This window comes from Fulmarus glacialis, unplaced genomic scaffold (assembly GCF_000690835.1).
Source record: "Fulmarus glacialis isolate BGI_N327 unplaced genomic scaffold, ASM69083v1 scaffold286, whole genome shotgun sequence".
Lineage (NCBI taxonomy): Eukaryota > Metazoa > Chordata > Aves > Procellariiformes > Procellariidae > Fulmarus > Fulmarus glacialis.
This window is the reverse complement of record NW_009219845.1, coordinates 56,826-76,112: the sequence shown is the minus strand read 5'-3', so window position 1 is coordinate 76,112 and position 19,287 is coordinate 56,826. Positions and strand designations below refer to the sequence as shown.

The window sequence follows — 19,287 nt, the reverse complement described above, 5'->3', positions numbered from 1 at the left end:
CACTAAGCACGTTCACTTCAGTGTCCATTCAAGGACATTCACTTCAGAAGTCCCTCATTCCTTCCACTTTCTATGAATGTGCTTGTCCCCCCTACAGGTTCACACTGACAAACAGCTCAGCAGTGACCCACTGACATGCCATCAACCTTCAACACCCCTTCATACGCCTTTTTGCCACAGGGCATTTCCTTCATCAGAGAAACAAATTTCTTGTTAGTCAACATCTACATTTCTCCCAATACATAAAACTCCATAAAACATCGTACCTCCACTTACCAGGAAGTTAGGAGGCAAAAGACAATCACAGGAGGATTATATAGCCAGGTCCACCCTCTTCCCCTCAGTCTTTCTGCTTCCCCTGATGAAGTATTGATCCTTTCCTCAGTCCTCTCTTACTCTTATTTCTAGCCCTATTTCTCAGTGTTTCTCAGAAGTAGTAAAGAAGGGGAGAGAGAAGTCCTAAAAAAAATTACAAAAAGAGAAGTAATTATCTAGAGATCTTAGAGATCTTCAACTGATGTGACAGGCTCTAGATTCCACAAAAAATAGTATCCCGTAAGAAAGAAAACAAAGCAACAACAAAAAGAATCCTTTACAGCACCCTTCTTCCCTCAAAGCAACAGGCCAGGCCCTTCTGCGGGCTGTGCCACACCTGGGTGTTGCCAAAGACCTGACAGAACTCAGCAGGCCAAAAAAGCAGGTCCCCTGCAGCTGCTGAGGGGAGGACCACCATACTCTGCTTCTCCTTCGCCTGCCTCTTGACCCTGGAGACAGCCGATCTTGCTTTATTTACCTCAAGGAAGCTACTGCGTGAGATCTTTTCAAATATGGCTCCGAAGAAATACGGGTATGGGTCCTCTACAATTTTACTCAAACTGCTTGCTGCTCCAATATGTGGAAGGAAAGGATAAGGCATGAAAGGAGTGCCTGCATTCGCAGCATCTATACGGTGCCAAATCTTATTAGCCACAGCACCACCAAACAGCAAAATAGCTCCAGGTTTCCCAGAGCTGATCCTTACTTTTCAGAATTCTCCAGTCACCACTCTGAGAGCCACTAGGCAAACACTGACTGGTGTCTTCCCATATCATTTATTTGATGGAAAAAAAAAAAAATCAGAAATGTTTAACAGTAAAATAGATATTTTGTAAGCACTGCAAACAGAGCTGCAGCAGAAAACTGAAGAACAGCCGGTTTGAGGAAAGCTGGTGTGCTTCATAACATGAGACTGGAGATACTTTGAAACAACTTGTATCTAAAACATTTGATTTGCCTCATTAAATGAAAGCTACCATCTACCTGAAAAGTTTCTATGCTTTTTTTATTAATCTGAAAGAAGGAAATGAGACTTGCGTGCATTTCTGTCTGTAAGTATGCTACTTAATAAATTCTGAACTATTTGTCTAAACCAAATCTGACTGATCTCGGATATAAAACTTTCCAATAAATTTTACAAAAGCAGGTAGTTGAGTAGAAGCCAAAGAGGTCATTCAGGCACAGTATGAACCATGACCTCAATCTCTGTTAATCTCTCCCAGCCTCTGACTGAGGCTGGAGAAAGACAGGGGCACTCACATTGTCAATGCTGCTGCTGCTTCAAGAAAAGCTTCAACTGGAGCACACCAACCTCTTCCCCAGCAGTGTTTGTCTATGTAGCTTACTTGGCTTCAAAAGTTACAAGCGGCTTCTAAATCTTTTTTAGAGTTACAGGGCGTTCAGAACATCATCTCTCATAAAGAGTATCTGACACTTCATGAGCATGTTCAACAGCTTCTGTATAGTTCAGTAAAGTGGATCAACACAGATACACTAGAAATCACTCTTCATTAGTTCTGCTTCTCATGAAATCGCTTATTTAGAGTATATTAAAGACCAAAGCATTTACTGGCCACAATCTGTGAAAAGACAATGCAAATTTAGCTGAGCTGGCTGAAAGCAATGCCTTTATCTTTCTCTCTCCTCATTTAAAAGTATGAGAGAAGTTCTTCTTTTTCACAGACTTATTTTTCCTGCTTTGCTAGGAAAAAAAGATCTGTTTTCTCTTATTTTTTAGCTTTTTACTTTTTGACTATCTGAACACATGTATGGAGGTTTTCCTTTGTCTAAGGAAATACAAAGAATTTGAGAAATCACATGCAAAAAATACATAATCTTTGCGCTGAGAAACTAAAGCAGAAACCAAGAATGCCAAACTTAATATGCTCTGTGCAACCTTGATTTAGTCTCTTTGTGTGTAAACTTTGACAAGTCACCAACTTACAGGCTGCCTGCTATTCTGTCTAGCTTCATTAGCAACAGAAAACAGAACTGTTTTGGAAGTGAACAGGAGTTGTGTAGGTGAAATTATTGTATCTCGGATGTGTGCAGCTCTTGCTGCAGCCAATGAGCTAGGGAGGGAAGTGCCAGAAGAAAGAGGGTGGTCTTACGAGAGGAACTGATAGGATGCTGCAGACTGCTATTTTCTTTCACTTCTGAATTCCTGTAAGAGTCTGGACAATTCAAACTATTTCAGAGATGGTCCATAACGGCACATTCTCCATTTTCCAGGCATCTACCTTGCAGTCTCATGGACGAATTTACAAAAGCGCAGCATACAAATAATTGTAACTGCATGTACACTGACTGAAACACCTTCCTTCGGGTGTGTAAAAAACCCCTAAACTTAAGAAAAAGGGGAAAAGCTTGAATTAGCCCTTCCTTACCAGAGAGGGTAAGGAAGCGGGCTTAGGCTAGAGTCCTGCTTTTTCCTTATTGCAAATATGTATCTATTATACAAAATTAAGAACTTCAAGTTTCCATTCCATGAACTTTAAGAAATCTTCTAGGTACTCCGAGCCTAGTCATTAAGCAATTTGAAGAGAAGGAGTAGGAAATCAGTAACAGCTATGTTTAAACATGTAATGTGTTATCCGAAAAAAAGTCCCCACAGGGAGTGGCACAGATACTGTATCTGTTGACCCAAAAACTTTTTATATCAATGACTGTGCCTGGATTAGCCATTTACAGAGCAGAGACAGGATCTTTATTTACAAGGGATTTACAAAGAAAAACTAAACAAAACCCTATAAAAGAAAGCCCTCGAGGAAAACTTTTTTTTTTTTTTTGATTGGAACTTGGCTACTATGGAAAAATAAGAGGAAGCATCATATTAAAAGTGAAGTTAAAACAACACAATGAATAGTTGCTCAACATGTTTTGGCTTGGGTAAGAGAATAAGAGAGCACACACTAGAGCCAAAATCAGTAAAAGTCTGGATATGCTTGTAAAAACTATAATGCAAGAGGGAACTGTCACCTCAGAACTGAGAAAAGATAAACTGGAACACACACAGATCACAAGAAGTGTTGACAAGACAAATATAAGAGGGAATGTGGGAAAAGGAGCAGAAAACTGAGAAAGCTCAACATATAACTTGTTTCTTAACAGTGAGTGTCTAGGATTCACTAAGGAGTATTTGAGAGCAAAATGTAAAAAAAGATACACCTATGTAAACTTAACAATACTAGAAAAGCAAAACTTTACATAAATGTTAAAGCAGCAAGTACTGAAAAGAGTGCTGAAAGACAAATAATAATAAATAGCAGATGAAATACAAGAGGGAATGAAGAGTTTGAGTACATTAATTAACATGAAGAGAGTGGACTCAAGGGGAAAAATTAATCAAGTACCACTAAGGAAAAAGGAAAGATGAAAAACACAGAGGAACATTGCAAGTAAGGCAGGTTTAATCTAGAAAATGGCTTAAATCCTTATTTATAATCTCCTCTCAAATTGTTTTGGATCCTCTACCTTAGAAATTTTAGTATCAGGATTAGTTGAAATGGTGTGTTTTGCTCAAATTAAAAATGGCCCTGTAAACACATCAGGTATTAGCATGCCACTAATACTATTCTTTGTAGATACCCAAATGCAACACACCACTTCTGCAGCCAGAGAATAAAGCAGCCACCTTACCCCTCTGGTTGTGTCTTACAGCTTGGTGGAAAAATCTGTGAAGTGGGAAAACACAAACCAATACTTGGGTAAAATAACGTGTTTTAACATAACCTACAGCTAATGTTTTATTTTGTAAAGAGCATTTAGTTTTCTCAATATTTTGTAACAAACTGCTCAGAATTTTTTTTTTCTTACACACCCCCCGCCCCGCTTTCAGCACTTTAGGCGCTTTCCTTTAAAGGTTTCTCAGTGCTCCCTCTCCCCCACTATCAGTTTAAGATGTCTGGAAGTCTTAATATCAGGATGGCTTTACTGTAATATGCTCACATTTTTAAGTTTAACCATAATGCTGAATTTTTTTTGGCACAACTACATTCCTAGCTGTAACTCCACGTCAACATAGACTCTGTCTAGTAATTGCTTTGTTATCCTTTCCACATGAAATTTTCCTTTAAGTCCACAATAAAAACCCCAAAGGGTCTTATACTACGCATCAACTGCTTGATGAGAATATTTGAAAACTGAGTTACATTTTTAATTTATGGCCCTGTTCAGCAGAATATTCTGGCTCTACCATTCTGCAGCAGCTTAAAGCAGCCCCATAACATACTCATCGGATGAAATGCGTATACTGCTATTTTGGCTGTTGAAGCAAAGTGAACCACTGGGATGTAACACCCATCTGCCTCTCTCTTCTCCTGCTTCCTAAGCTCACCTGTGCAGCTGTGCCCTCACAGAACACATTCCTTTCTTGTAATTTTCAGAATCCATGATTTCTTTCTTTTGCCTTATACCCTCCTGCATTTAAAGGCACAATTTTACCTCTTCATCCCACTGTTACAGGTGTTTCCGTTTCCCCTTCTCCTTGAATTTTCCCTATTAATGAGATCTCATGCATGTAATAAATTTTTTTCTAGGATATTTAGTACTTTTTTGCTGTTATTACAAGTTGATAAGAACTAAAAAGAAATGCATAGACGATTGCCCACTTTCAAAACGCCTGCCACCTTACGTTGTTTCCATGAAATCAAAGTACCAAAATACCTGAAGGTTAAATGCATTTTTTTCAAAATAGTGCAATGTCTCTCACAGTTTCTGATCAGAATGAACTGCAAGCTTTGCTCAACCCAGGCAGGCAGAGAGGAACACTACCAGGGGGTGAGGCGTGCAGATGCTTGCCTTTCCCAAGAGCAGCTTGTTGCCTAGTCTTCCTTCAGAGCACTAGGAAACATTAGCCACTTAGTAAGATCAATTCTGTGTGTATTTCCCTGAAAGAAAGCTAGCGGATATCCATCTGTGCATTCATCTGTGCATGTTAAATCTAAATCTAAGCCCTGCAGTTTATCTCTAACTTGTCTCACATCTTCACAGCTCGGGTATTAAACCTGGTCCATAGTATCGCTCTTGATTTTATAACCTACCATAATCAGAGCAAAACCAATGCAAGTAAGCTCAACTATTAATACTGTATGCCACAATAAATACACTTTACAATCAAAATTGTACTATGCTAATACGCATTACATTATACTGTACTATACTAATATTACTTTAGTACACAGTTGAGATCAATTAACTTACCCACTTTGAGTATGTTAAAATTCTTCCTTCCTTCCCCAACCTCTGATTATTTTTTCTCCCTAAAATGTATTGAACACCTCTGTAATCACTGAGTTAAGTTTACTAAGCTACCATTCATGCACAACAGCACTGACAAAACTAAATCCAACTTTAATTTTATATCCCAGTTAGGGAGGTAAAAGAAATAATTATGGCATTACATACATAATATGCAAAGTAGCACTACAAAGTAATCACTGGCCAAAGTATCAGACAACCAGAGCAATAAAGTAATATACCAAGTTAAAGTGACAATTGTTATAGGCCACCCTGTCTTTCTCAAGACCAAACAGCTTACACCAAACAGTTATGACTCTGCTCCGATAATGACCCCAGCCACTGCCCCTTATCAGCAAACTGTCTACACCAAGGCCTCATCTGAATGCAGATATCTCAGAAACCTAGGGTAGAAGTTGGCTGTCACAGCTGAGTTCGCAGGTAAGAACCATGGGACCTAAGATTAGGTCATAAATATCACATGAACATAGTTTCGCTCTTTGATCTTAAGTGATGCATTTTTAATACAAAGAAATAACCGGAACAAAATGAAAAAGAGTGGCGAAAAGTGGGTTATGAGAAGTCTCTACAAAATTCCATGTAGGACAGAAGATGTATATGGAATGATTTGTTAGATCTCAAAAAATATCCCAAGGAAGTAGCCAGTGAACTATCAGAGATAAAGAAAGTTATTTTTTCCACACAGTACATAACTGAAGTAGGCTACCATGGAAACCAGAACAAAAAATGGGTTGAAAATTAGATATCAAACAAATCTGAGAGTGAGAACATCCTTCACTGCCATTAGAAAAAATGGTTTGCAAGCACTTTTAATGGACCTGGGCTGGTATCTCTCCTGTTTGCAACATTCTGCTGTGGGCAGCTACAAGCGGACCAGACAGGACATACAGAGCGTTTTAAAATCTTCAGAGCTCAAGTGTACTCTCCCACCACAAAAAAAAAAAAAGGTATCTGTTTGACAGAAGTATAAGTAACTCCAAATGTACACATCATAAATTAAACTCTAGGCTGTGGATTTAGTTATAAATGGTCAAAAAATATATTGAATAGTGAGACATCATATGATATAAGGGAGAATAAGCTGTATTCTGCATCTGACACTAGTAAGTCAGATTTCTGCATCAACTACAAACCTTTGCTATCTTGATGCTAGTCCCAGAAGACTGGAGTCCCAAGGAAAAAAAAAAAAGGGAAAAAAAAAAAAAGAATTACATTAATAACAAACCTTGAGAACAAAAAGCAAACTAACTCATCCAGGTTTTCTGCATCATTATCATTAAGACTGAACCCTTTGTAACTCAGAAAAAGAATTCAAGACAGTTTGAATCTCTTATGAATCCTTTGTTAACCAAGACTTAAAATTCCAACCTGTTACTAAAATACCCGCAAGTGGCACCAGGAATTGACTAGTGTATATTTTCTTCTGTATATTAATGGAAAGGATTATATCTTCTGGAAGCAAATTCAGGGGTGACTGGTTCAAAAGGCAGTTCAACAGCTGCTTGGAAAATTACACATCAAAGTGCTGCAGATCCATAAACTCGATCTTCTCATAATTCAGAGCAAAAAGCTACTCCATCACTGGTCACTTACCCAACTCACCAAATAATAAAGCAAGATATGAAAACAAACATACACCTTTCCTCTGAACCTGAAAAGAATGTGGTTTGCTGATATTCTACCAATGGTGCCATACCAGGATGAAATTACTATTTCTAGTCAGGCACAATAGTTGAATTTATTTTCTTCTCTCTTTAAAAGCAAATGTTAGTGTATGAGATTCTCTATTTTGAACTGCAAAAAACAGTTAAGATTTTTGTTTTGTTAGGCCATAGTTTTAGAATAACCACCTCACTGCAGATCGAAAGTAACTTGTCTTCAAAGGCTCTAAAGAAAGAATTTTAATGATTTCCACTATATTCCTCACTTCACAAGAACTGAGAATCTTCAGCTGGCTCTGAACTATAAGTAAAACCTTAAGACAGGAAATTCTTGTTACAAGACTTGGAGTTAAGAGTAGAAAGGTCACTTAGCGACTTGACTGGCCCAGCAACTGTTGTCATTTCCATTCACCGACAGTTTCAGAATCCAAAATGGACACAGGGCACAAGGTCAGAGAGGCTGATGTACAGTTGCAGTTAGGATGGCATGGGATTCAATGCCTTTTTTGGTTATCAAAAAAGTCTGAAGGCAATACTTTGAGGACTCTGGCTGAGCTCACTTCAAACAGAAGTCGTGTGAGCAGTATCCTTGGAACCAAAGCAGCTCCCTACAAATACACTGCCGTACACACAGCCACTCAGTACAGTACGAATTCAATGGGAAAGACATATGCTCTGTTGTCAAGATTCTCTATTTCTTTTGGTTCATAACGTCGGAAGGAAAAAGTGGACTCTTGATAAATCCAGCTCTAAATGGAAGAAATTACTCATGTTGTAATGGGGATCTGTGGAAATATACCTGACCTTACCTGGTGTGTTAAATTTTGGTTTTTTTTAATCTTCTCCACCATACGGAAAAAACTAGCTGTCTAAAGGGCAGCCTGTGAGAACACAGGAGTAACAGCAACCTTTTGTTAACGTTAAAAGATGCTCTTTTCTTGAAATGCATCTGCCTCCTCTTCATCAATGAAAAAAAAGTCACTTTGAATGGCTAATTAAACTGACTTGAAGAATATAAGATAAAAATCAAAACGGGACAAAAATGGTTTGAATCAACAGAGCAGAAAATTGCCATGCATTAATGTCACCACAAATTGAAATTCCACTACAACCACCTAATCTGCAAAACTATTCTCTGCTAAACTATTTGGAAAAAAGGTATTTATTTCCATCAAATATATGTATAATCTCCTGTTCTCAATTCAATATAATGCTACTTAGCAGCACTGCTGGGTCCCTCTAAAATGTCCTTATTATGCAGTCGCATAATTAAAGTCACTTGCATCCCTACATAAACCATGTGATGAACTTATTAATCAGCTTTGGTTTCCCAAAATGCAAATTTAGTCCCTTCTTTCCTTCTTTTAATAGTTGGCCATGTAACAGTTTTCTCAACAGCTTTTGTGCAGAACTGCTTTACCACATTACTTTCTTATGTTTAAGAAATGCCAGTGCACTGCAACAATATGGTTTTCTTTTAGGGAGAATGTAGTATCTTCCATTTTCTTGTAGGTATCTTATTTAATTCATTAATTTTATTGTTATCCATCTTCCTGGACTCTAAAGTGTTACTCCCACCTCTGCCCCCAGAGGCAAATTAAACCTCTGTAAAACTCCAGTCCGGCCTCTCTCTGGAAGAAAAACCGTCTTTAATGAAGGTTACATACTTTTGCTGGTAGTTCAGTGATTTTATTCCTCAATTGTTTCTAATTCTAGGAGTGTGATCTGATCAGGTTTTGATTCTCACTTCATTAGCTTATTTCAGGATCTCTTTTTTGGAGATTTGTGATAATACTTCCAAAACAGTTTTTAGGACATCAGTAGATCAGGGTTTTTTGTTGTTTGGGGTGGGGGGGTGTGGTGGTGTGTGTGTCTGCTGGAGGGTCTGGTTCTGCATCTGGTTGTATCTGGTTCTGCATCTGGATGACAGAGAAACTTTTGGTAAGAGGGACTCTGTAGTCACCCTGTTGACAGCCCTGCATAGTTCTGTAAACAGAAGCTCAATTCAATCTCTAAAATAAAACTGTAATTTAACTGAGCTGCAGCATGTAAGTTCCAAAAATATTCACAACTTCCTTAAAAATGCTTGACAGAGAATTTGCTGCATTTCAAATAAAACTGTGCAAACTCTCAACAGCCCTCTGTTCAAATATGTACCTCCGTTCCTCATACACCACACCTCCTGTGTTCATTTATGTATTTAGTACCCTTTTGCTTGAGATACCTATCCATCATTGCTTGTGGTAAGAAATGATACAAAATAAATCATCTAGTCTTTCTGAAACTTCCAGTATTCATTAACTTCTCTTTCTACACATTGATAATCCAAGCAGATTATTAATTTTTAGGCAGGTATCTTATTTCCAACAGTTTTAAAGAACTGCTTGCTATTTGGTTTTACTAAACCTCAAGAACAATCACTTCAAAATGGCGACAATTCTTTTTAAACCACTGTCATTTTTTGGCTATATCTTAGAAATTTATCACCACTACCTCTTATGACAGAGCCACCTGCATTACTTTGTGGTTCAATTCATATAGTTGGCTAAATAATCTTGATCCAGGAGTCTGTGCTGGGAATAAACATGGACAATAGGAAATGTATTCCTGTCACACTAAATTAGATCTGAAGTAAAACTTGTTTTAGTGGTTTAATGCTTGAGAATTTTGGGATCCGATTATTTCTAGAGTCTAAAAAAAAGGTTATTTCAAATAACAACATTATTGGCTATATCTATGTAGTTAAATATATCTACAATAAGTTTTCATTCCCAAAAGTTGCTAAAAGTATTTCTAGGCCCTTTTCCCATTATCACAGTTTCCTAAGTCACAACAACTTACAAGTTATCCAGAACGCTTATTTCAATAATGATGAAATAAACAAAATAAATAGTAGAGATTGTGGTAAATCTGACGAACTACATTAACGGTATTTCAAAAGATGATGTTATGACTTTGTAGAAGCTTACTTCCACAACAGATGGTGCCTATTAAACTCCGGAGACAACTCCTGAGAGAAAAGGCTTTCTAATCAGTCAAAGGTGTTTTAACCGCGTAACTCCCGAGTTCATCCCTTTACGAAATCAGGCAGTTTTGAACTGAAATACCCAGGACCCAATGCTGCAGGTGGAGCGTACGAATACCAGTTGTTCTAAGCTGAAATTTAAGCTAATGGTGTTAGCTGAAACTCTCTACTGCTCACTTCTCAGGTGATGACAGGTATCCAAGAGCCGGGTTCAGCTTTGCTAGGGGTTATCAGTGCCTTACTTAAACAAGGGTACAGAGACTTCTGGCAAGGGAGCTCCTCACTGTTCCTGCAAGATTTGATAACAGTTTTGTACAACTCCCTTTTCCACACTTTCAGGTCCTCAAAAACATTCCACCATGCTTCTTGCTCGAGGCAAATAAGGAAAAGACAACATGGAGGTAAAGGCCATTTACACCAGTCTCCCCTGTAATGGGTTTGACCCTTGAAGTGCCAGAAGATGTCACAACTTCCAGTTAAAAGGCGGTGAAAAATTGTAAGGCTCAGCTGGTCACGGTTCAGGTTAAAGATGACTGAGGCAATATGATCCGATTGATATAAATAGGGAATGAAGCAGGTAGTAGTAGAACATGAGCAGGATTGTATCTGCTTAAGAGCCCACTTTTTCTTTTTCCAAATTTAGATGTATCTTCTTTGAAAGCCAATTTGCTCTTTCTTCTATATCCAGCTACTGTTGAATACTTGCAGATTAAGAGAATACTGGATTTGTTTTCACCACTTTCTTTGTGCCAGATAATAAGGCTTTTTTATTAGGATGTAGACCTTTTTAATCATCTTTTGTCTTTTTGTCTTCAGAAGTAATTACTGAAGCATGTACTAGCATTGCACTTAATAAAATAAATCTATGGCTTCCTTAATGCAAAAGAGAGAGAATCGTAATTACAGTGTTTGCTAAGAGAAATGTCATTTTTTGACTTTAATACCTACCCTTGGTCTGGAAAAAGCCTGACTCAACCTTCAGCAGAATTTGCATCTTTGGAAAGACTAGAGACATGAGGAGCCTTCCTATTTGTAATCCATTAAGAAAGTGCTAAGATCTAGTGCTATTTGATTGCTTTTCATAATTAGTTCCTGTCTTCACAGAAAGTACCACCTATGTCATCTAAAAAAAGAAATCCAGCAATGCCTCTAACGCAGAGGTAGAGACAAACTCACATACCGGCATAATTTGCTCACAAGTCTTAGAACAATACTGTCAAAAAAATGAAACTAATGTCTTTTCTTATCTGCTTAGTACAGAGGTGTCCCTCCTATAACAAATTTGTATTCTACAGAAAACAAACTAAGCGTAAATAAAGAGGAAATGACACAGATCTGGCTAGTGAGACAGCAACTATTCTGAATCATTAACAAATACCAAGAGGTATTTGCTGCTCTTCTCTTAAAAAGTTGTAGCATTAAAGCATCATCGATCTGAGAGAGGCTTCTCAAATAGTAACTTTGTAGTCACACGAGTAGTACCATTTTCCAGATCGATATGTATGTAATTAAATGAATACAGTGGAAAACAAGCAGTAATATCTGAAAGCCTTACATAATCTATCTCCAATAGCAATGCCAAAAATAATTTTACAAGCTATGAATTTACTAAGTAGTACACAGCAGTAGAACGCAGACTTTGTTCTATGCTTCCAAGGAGTGCTTCCATTTTCAGCAGAGTTGAGCATATTATACAGAACTGGCAGTGCAGAACTTGCTCTTGGACTATAATTTCAAAGGTAATTTGTCTTTCCTTACATTATACATTTGCCCTAAAATATTCTAGTATCGCAAGTTGTCAATTAATTCAATAAATTTATTTTAAATTATTTGAAAGTTTATATTAATTTATATTAATAAATTGGTTAATAGCTGATTTTAAGCCAGCTTATTTTTGGTCTGCTGTCGTACTTAAAACATGAATAGTTCAATATATTCGGGTAGAGAGTAATAAAAAAATATATGTTTGGTTTAAATTACTGTCGCTCCTGTTACCAATTCATAGGGTGAAATCTTGGACTGAAGTCAGACCTCAACACAGCAGGTATTTCATTCAGATTTTGAAACCACAGAGCAGTATGCCCTTCATTCATGTCTCCTATACTGAAAGGTCAGCGTTTTTTTTCCACTAGTTTCTGAAAATAGTAGGATGCACCTTTTGGGAAAGAGATGCTATTAGTTCACAAGTGGCTATAAAATGCGACGTACTATTTCAAATCTTTCTTACACTTTCAGATCTGAATTTCTTTTTTTTTTTTTTTTAAATTTTTCAAGGCTTCCCATCCCCAGAAGAGTTAGGGAGATGCAAAGCTTAAAAGAACCAAAAAAAATCATTTTGTAGCTATTTTTCCCATAGCCAAATAAACTTTGAAGAGCTAAAGAATAGAAAAAAACTCAGTAAGGAAGAAAGAGTACATGAGATGAAAAGTACAGATATCATTCAGCAGCGAACAGGAAGAAATATTGAAAACCTTTTTGGTTTAAAAATGATAGACACAATGAAACTAAAGCATTAGTTTCAAGTATGTCAACAAATATCAACCATTTGTACTTTTCCACAAAAAATTGATTTTGATGTAACCACATTAATTGTCAAGTGTTTGATATGAACTTTTTAACCTTACCTATCTTCACTTAAAGAACTGTACTGATGAAACATTTAATGCATGTCTGGTAACGTGATTTATCTTCCACCCAAGCCAGTTAATAATTTGCATCTTATTTTCAGTTTGAATTTTATAAGCTTTCACTTCAAGATAAACACACTGTAAAAATGACCTCAAGGCTCAGAAACAAGAAGTACAAAGTTCAGATCTGGTTTATCTACACCACGCATGAAATTAAAATTAAAATTAAAATTAAGTCATTTCCATCTTTCAGTCTTACCTTCCCATTTTTGAATGTGGTTAACAGCATGTTTTTAACTGCCTCACATAGTTATTGGGGGTGTATTTATTTCTGTATCCTATGCATACAAAATATTTTATAAATCCTTGACATTACTATGACTTAAATCATGTATGAGTAAGCATCAATTTTTTTAATATGTATTAATCCTTTACTTTGCAACTTCTGCCCTATACTCACACACTAAAAAGGGATTTTGTTGAAGAAACTGTGAGAAAGCTTATTTTATACTCTTAATAAAAATACAGGCTCCAATGCAATGACTAGCATTATTTTCTAATTTGTTCAAAATACTAAATGTTTATATCAACTTCTTAATAATACATGAATGACTGAAGAGATAAAGCTTTTTAACACATGCCAAAGCCAGCAACATTTCTCACTAACAATTTGCAGTTCCTTACGAAAGGATCATTTACAGGAAATGATATTTATCAAGCAGTCTTCTTTCCATGCTCAATAACATCCATCTGTACAGAGCAATATTATTCCATCGATCACAAAACAAAACTGTACAAATAAATGACAAAAGACTAATTTTTTTTTAAACCATTATTCTATGTACAATGTTATACCCCTATTAAAATATTATTAATCAGCGTAAATAACACTATTTCCTGGGTAATTCACTTTCTGAAATCCTGTCCAACAGCAAAGTAAGCAGTTGCTTGCTCATTTCTTCTGCCAGACCATACAATGGCCACTTTACGGTGCTTTTTCCTGGTTTTAGCCTTCAGTTTCCTTTGGCAAAACAGAAATTTATTAGCTTGCCATTAATTGAGAGCATAGAACATTAATAAAAATCAAAACGAGCATGCATCCTGCATTCAAGCAAGCTAATTCCTAACTCCTGAACTTGTTGACTCAGTTTGCACCATTCAATCACAGAATTTTTCAGAGGATCTTGCTAGAAGAGGTGAGGAACAACTAGAGAGAGATTCAAGGCTTAAGCTGGAAGAGAGTGTGGATCCCCAAGTGTCTGATTCACAAGGAAATATTCCATAAAGATGTCCCGCTTTAAGCACCGGGCAAAAAGTTCATACACAGATTCCTGCTTACCCACAATTGCAAAAAACCCAACCCTAAACACCACCAGCAATCAAGGTTGACAGGTAGCAGTTTGAACATTTGTTCATTAACGTTTGATTCCACACAAGAACCTAAAGAGAAGATTTTGAGGGGAAAAATAAGATATGAGAAACATCACGTAAAGGAAACTCGCCTGCTTCCTTCACCAACTACTCCTAAAAACAACTTCAGTGTTGGTGCCAAATCACAGAACTACTTAAAAATGGAGAGCTCCTTATGATCCAGAGAAGACTACAACACTGCTAAGAATTTAAGCAAGGGAGTTGCACCAGTTTTGTTTCATCAGTAACTGGTGTCTCAGAGCTGTCTGACAGATAGAGGTAAGGCTAGCAGTGGAAGCAGTGCTCAAACCACTTCTGAAAATCTGCTTAAGAAGTTACAGGTTTCTGGCTTACCTATCAGAAAAGAAATGAGAGGGAAGGAAAGGGATGGAAGAGAAAGAATGGGAATAATTTCTCTAGATACTTGAAAGCAGTCAAGTAGTTCTCCTCTTCAACTCTGTAAGAGACCTTTTTTCCCTGCAAAAGAAAGCTTCTTTTCTTACATGGACTTGATGGGTCAGTTTGTCCTTCACAGCCGAAGAGGCTGTTTCAACCACTAATTGCTTCTGGTTAGGAGAAAAAAAAAAAAAAAAAAATTATTCCACAAGCATGGCTCTCCGCCTTTAAAATGTAGAAAGGTCAGAGTGTTTGTGGGGATTTCTGTTTGTTTTATATCAATAACAGAAGGCAAAAGCAGACAGCAACGCAGATTGCTCTAGAGCTCAAGTCAGTTCTAAATCCATGGAACTCCAGAAATGGAAACAGCCTGGTTGTCATAGCAGCGGAGCATGATACCTGAGCTAATTACTCAGTCTGAGAGGCAGAGCTAATTAGCCCAGATGCAGCATCACACTGACACAGTTATAATCCTTCTGGGACCTGGGCACGCATATTGCTGATTAGACATTTCAGCTTGCTTGCAACTAGCTCAGAGATGTCAGCATACTACACTGTGCTTTACGTGAGTGTTCAAAAAAAAGGGGAAAAAAAGCAAAAATGTGTTCCTACAAAGACGAAAGCAATGGAAAAGAGCTCTCAAAAGAAAACTCTGAACACTGATCTGCAACTCTTCTGCAAGAGAGGAGGATGCCTGTGTCCACAATGCTACAGACCAAACTACAACATTTGAAATGGAAATCTCAGTAGTACGGATACACTTCCAACCCTCAGCCAAGTGAAAGCTATTTGAAAAATTGGTATATCATTAGGACAACCTAAATTCAGAAAGTTCTCCGTTATCTAAAAATGCAAAACCCTAAATCACGTTCCTGACAGAGAAGAAGGTAAATACAACACCACCTGCTTCACAGATTGTGAATACTGTGGAAAATAAAAACCTACTACCAACAAACCAACCTGTTTTTTTCAAGGACTGGAAACAGCATTTATTGGCTGTTTTTTCCAGGAAGAGCAAGTATTTTAAAACTAACTTTTTCGTCTTTCTAAGGTACTATCTGATACAAGATCCTCCCTCTAGAAGAAGCAATGCATTTTAAAAGGGTAGGAAACAAAAAGTGAATAGGTAAATTTATCAGTCCTTGTTAAGCATTTTTCTGCCACAGAAATACAATGTAACATCATGGAGAAGACTGCACCGCACAGCCGAACTGTGAAAGGCAGGGATTTCTGCTGGTATTCTTGAAGAAAAAAATAGCAAGATAAAGGGAAATTTCTTTAAGAAACTATTTTCGCTTCTTTGTAATCAAAATCAGCAATGGCAACACACATACAGATTGAGCAGGCAAACTAGTGGAAAGATGGCATGAAAAGTGATTTAACACCCGTGCAAATCTAATTATTGAATTGAGATGCTTTTGGTAGTTCAATAGTACAAACTTCTAATTTATACCAAATGATCCTTTAGAAACCCAGAAAGATTACTGAAGCCTAAAAACAAATGCTAAAAACAAATCTCTCATGTTTTAATGGACATTACTGTACGAACCAGAACACATTATATAGAAAGTAACTGATTAAACAGATACTCAGAAGAGTTGACAAAGGACAGACGTGCTTGAATATTTCATTTATATTTATTCAATTTTGTTGCACAGATCTTTTAAGTTCGCCTGCAAAATACATTAATTTTACAATTTTTTAGTATTAATAATTTACATAGCATGCCTGCTTATTCATATTTACAATAGATCACTTCTCATTTCAGGAACATCTCTAAGCAAAGCTGGAGGATGCTAAGAGGTTTATTCAAGCGTACGCACTGCCCAAGAGAATGGGATAAATATATAAAAATCAATGTTTCTCTAAACAGAAAGATATTTTTGTCGGCGTCAATACTGTTGCTAAATAAAACAGTTTTGTGCCTAAATGATTTCTAATTAAAGTCAGAAAATAGGCACACATTCTTCACCTGCTTAAAACTCATGAAAGAAATATCATGCTAAGTGCATTTTACACATATTTAGATATCAAATAATTCTAAGCACTAATAAAATTCTAAGCACTAGGTAGATTTATAAACCTAGCAACACTTTCAGAGCTTCCTGAGGAACCTCCTCCCAAGCTAGTTGTCCTCCTCCCTTCAAGTTAATGATCACAAAGTTAAGTATATTATCAGTAAGCATTTAGATCCAACACTGGAAAAGAAGGCTGGAGAATCCAGGACAACGTTAGTGGAGCAAACTGAAAAGAAGAAAATTAAGGAACATTAAGGAAGATAAAGCAGCCATTGAGATTCACGAGGAGCTGTTATTTATCAGAAATGGAAACAAACAAGAATGTCAACAAAATCTTTAAAGGAAATAAAAATATCATAATAGAGCATATAATCTTCCCATGAAAAAGAAACTTGGTCTTCCTCACAAAATACAGGAAATCCCCAGATTTCTATACCTCGTTTCCATTAAGGACAGCTTAGCATGCATTTTACCCTAAGTGGGGTAAAATCTCTTCTGATAAAGTTTATACTTATTCTAGAAAACAGACATGTTACTGGAAATTGGAAAGAACAGAACTGTTTGCCAGGATTTTAACCCTGTTTACATCTGTTACCGTACCCACTGCAAGAATTCCAACACAGAAATAAATCCCCCAAAGACACTATAAACTCAGGGGACAAGTCATTTTTGCTAACTTTCGCCTACCACTGCTGTTTGGGAAGGCCACTAAAGCAAGCTCAGCAGAGAGATATCCCTGAGGGTACAAAGCAGAGTACTGAAAATGAACAGAAAGTCACCATTTAAAAAAAAAAAAAAATTAAAAGAAGAAAGTAAATGACATCAGCCACTTGGAGTGCTGCTGCCTCACAGCCAATAACAGAAAGCTTTTCTGGGAAGCAATCGCTTCAGCAGCATATGGCTGACAGTGGGCATTCAGCCTGCATCAGTCAGTAACAAGAGGTTTAATAATATGAATCTTCTGAGATTATAAGAGTGCTGCCTTCTCTAACAAGGAGAAAGGAAGGAAGTAAAAATTAGAGAGCAGCAGGGGAATGAAGATATATTTATGACATGCCTCCACCAAAAGCTTGCATCAACAAGAATAAAAACATATGGCAAACGATCCCTTTGGTTTAATGCTCCCCACATTCTTAGAAAGAAGCTTGCGGGTTTTTTTTTCATATACACCTTTAGGAGAGTGTTAAAAAAAAGCAAACAGAATACAACTGCTTTCACATAAGCTGCCAAACAAGTCTGAAAAATATTTTAGGGATTCTGCGTGAACAGTACAGACATTGACACAGGATGGTAATCTAAACCCTAAGCTCAGCCCTTTCACAGAATGCTTCCAGAGCTTCAGCCTTTCCTATCATGGATAAAATAAGTTTATTCCCTTAAGCTATGAAAAGGGGTTGCTGAAGCTGCTGACGGCTCATATTTCTTTTCTCTGATGCTTTTAACTGTACTTGGGATTTCACCTCATACTGAAGAAGGAAGAAAAGGGACTTCTACCCAGATCATTTGATGTCTAAAGGTATATTCCCATATCAGTTACAAAATGAAGAAAAAGAATTTCTGAATTGTGGGTTATTTTCAATTCTACTCAAAGCAAATTATAGGAAGCATCAGGAAACAGTAAATAGTTTGGTTCTGGGTGCTACAGAGAGACTAGAGCTCTGTCTTTCTTTCTTTTCAAGGCTCAGTTAACTGAAAAAAGACAACACATGAAAAATTCATTAGAAGGTACAGCGTGGCAACAGAATGCTAGGAAGACTGACTGCTGCATGCCTGGTAATGGAGACTGCTTAAATAGGGTATAAAAGGCAGGCCACTTGCTGCTGACTTGATAAAGTATTACAGAGGAAGAAATAAGATTGCTGCTTCATCCAGAAGAAATCTTTCTTGCTAATCGAAGTCAACTGAAGCCTGACTCCTTCCTCTTCAGTCTAAAAAACCATCATTTTCCTAGAAAGAAAGAAAAAAAATAGCAAAGTTAAGGTACAGCTACACCTACTAATTCTTGTAATAAAAAAACCTGGGAAAAACCAGAAAGGGGAAGTAAAGATATGCCTACCTTGATTAACAGATCTTTTGTCTCCTTTTGCTGATGAGTAGAGTGTCTCTGTGAGGATTTGTACACTTTAGGATGACAGGAAAGTGAGGAAAAGAAAGGGTAGGCCCTTGACAAACAAACTTTAAATAAAATTATTCCTGAATGTAGACAATATTTCTACGTAAACCATGCATACGAGGAGTACCAATCCATGCGTCTCCCACATCTTTACCAGCATTTGCACTAATACACATTTGTATGACTGTCAGATTTATTCTATACAACTTGTTTCCAACGTTCTGTACCTCGACATCCTGAACACTGGATAAAGAAGTTGATTAAATCCAGAAGTGCTATGTCCCTGTCTTGTTTATATGATTCAATCCAGTCGTCCACCACAGACTGTCAAGAAAAAAAGAATACTTATCAGAGACTCTTAAAAAGTATTTTATTAAAGGCAAATGACTTATTCTTTTCAGAATATAATTTTATAACTGAGCATTTATTTTGCATAATATACATGCGTACAAATTCAGAAATC

General features: G+C 37.0%; 1 protein-coding gene across 1 annotated transcript in view; it reads right to left on the bottom strand.

Annotated features, from left to right (window-relative positions):
- Positions 1 to 19,287, bottom strand: part of STAG1 (stromal antigen 1) — a 155,609-nt gene that overhangs the window by 104,710 nt on the left and 31,612 nt on the right. The window contains exon 4 of the mRNA XM_009580516.1: positions 19,052 to 19,148. Coding sequence (XP_009578811.1) covers positions 19,052 to 19,148 — 97 coding nt within the window. The remainder of the gene's footprint in view (positions 1 to 19,051; positions 19,149 to 19,287) is intronic.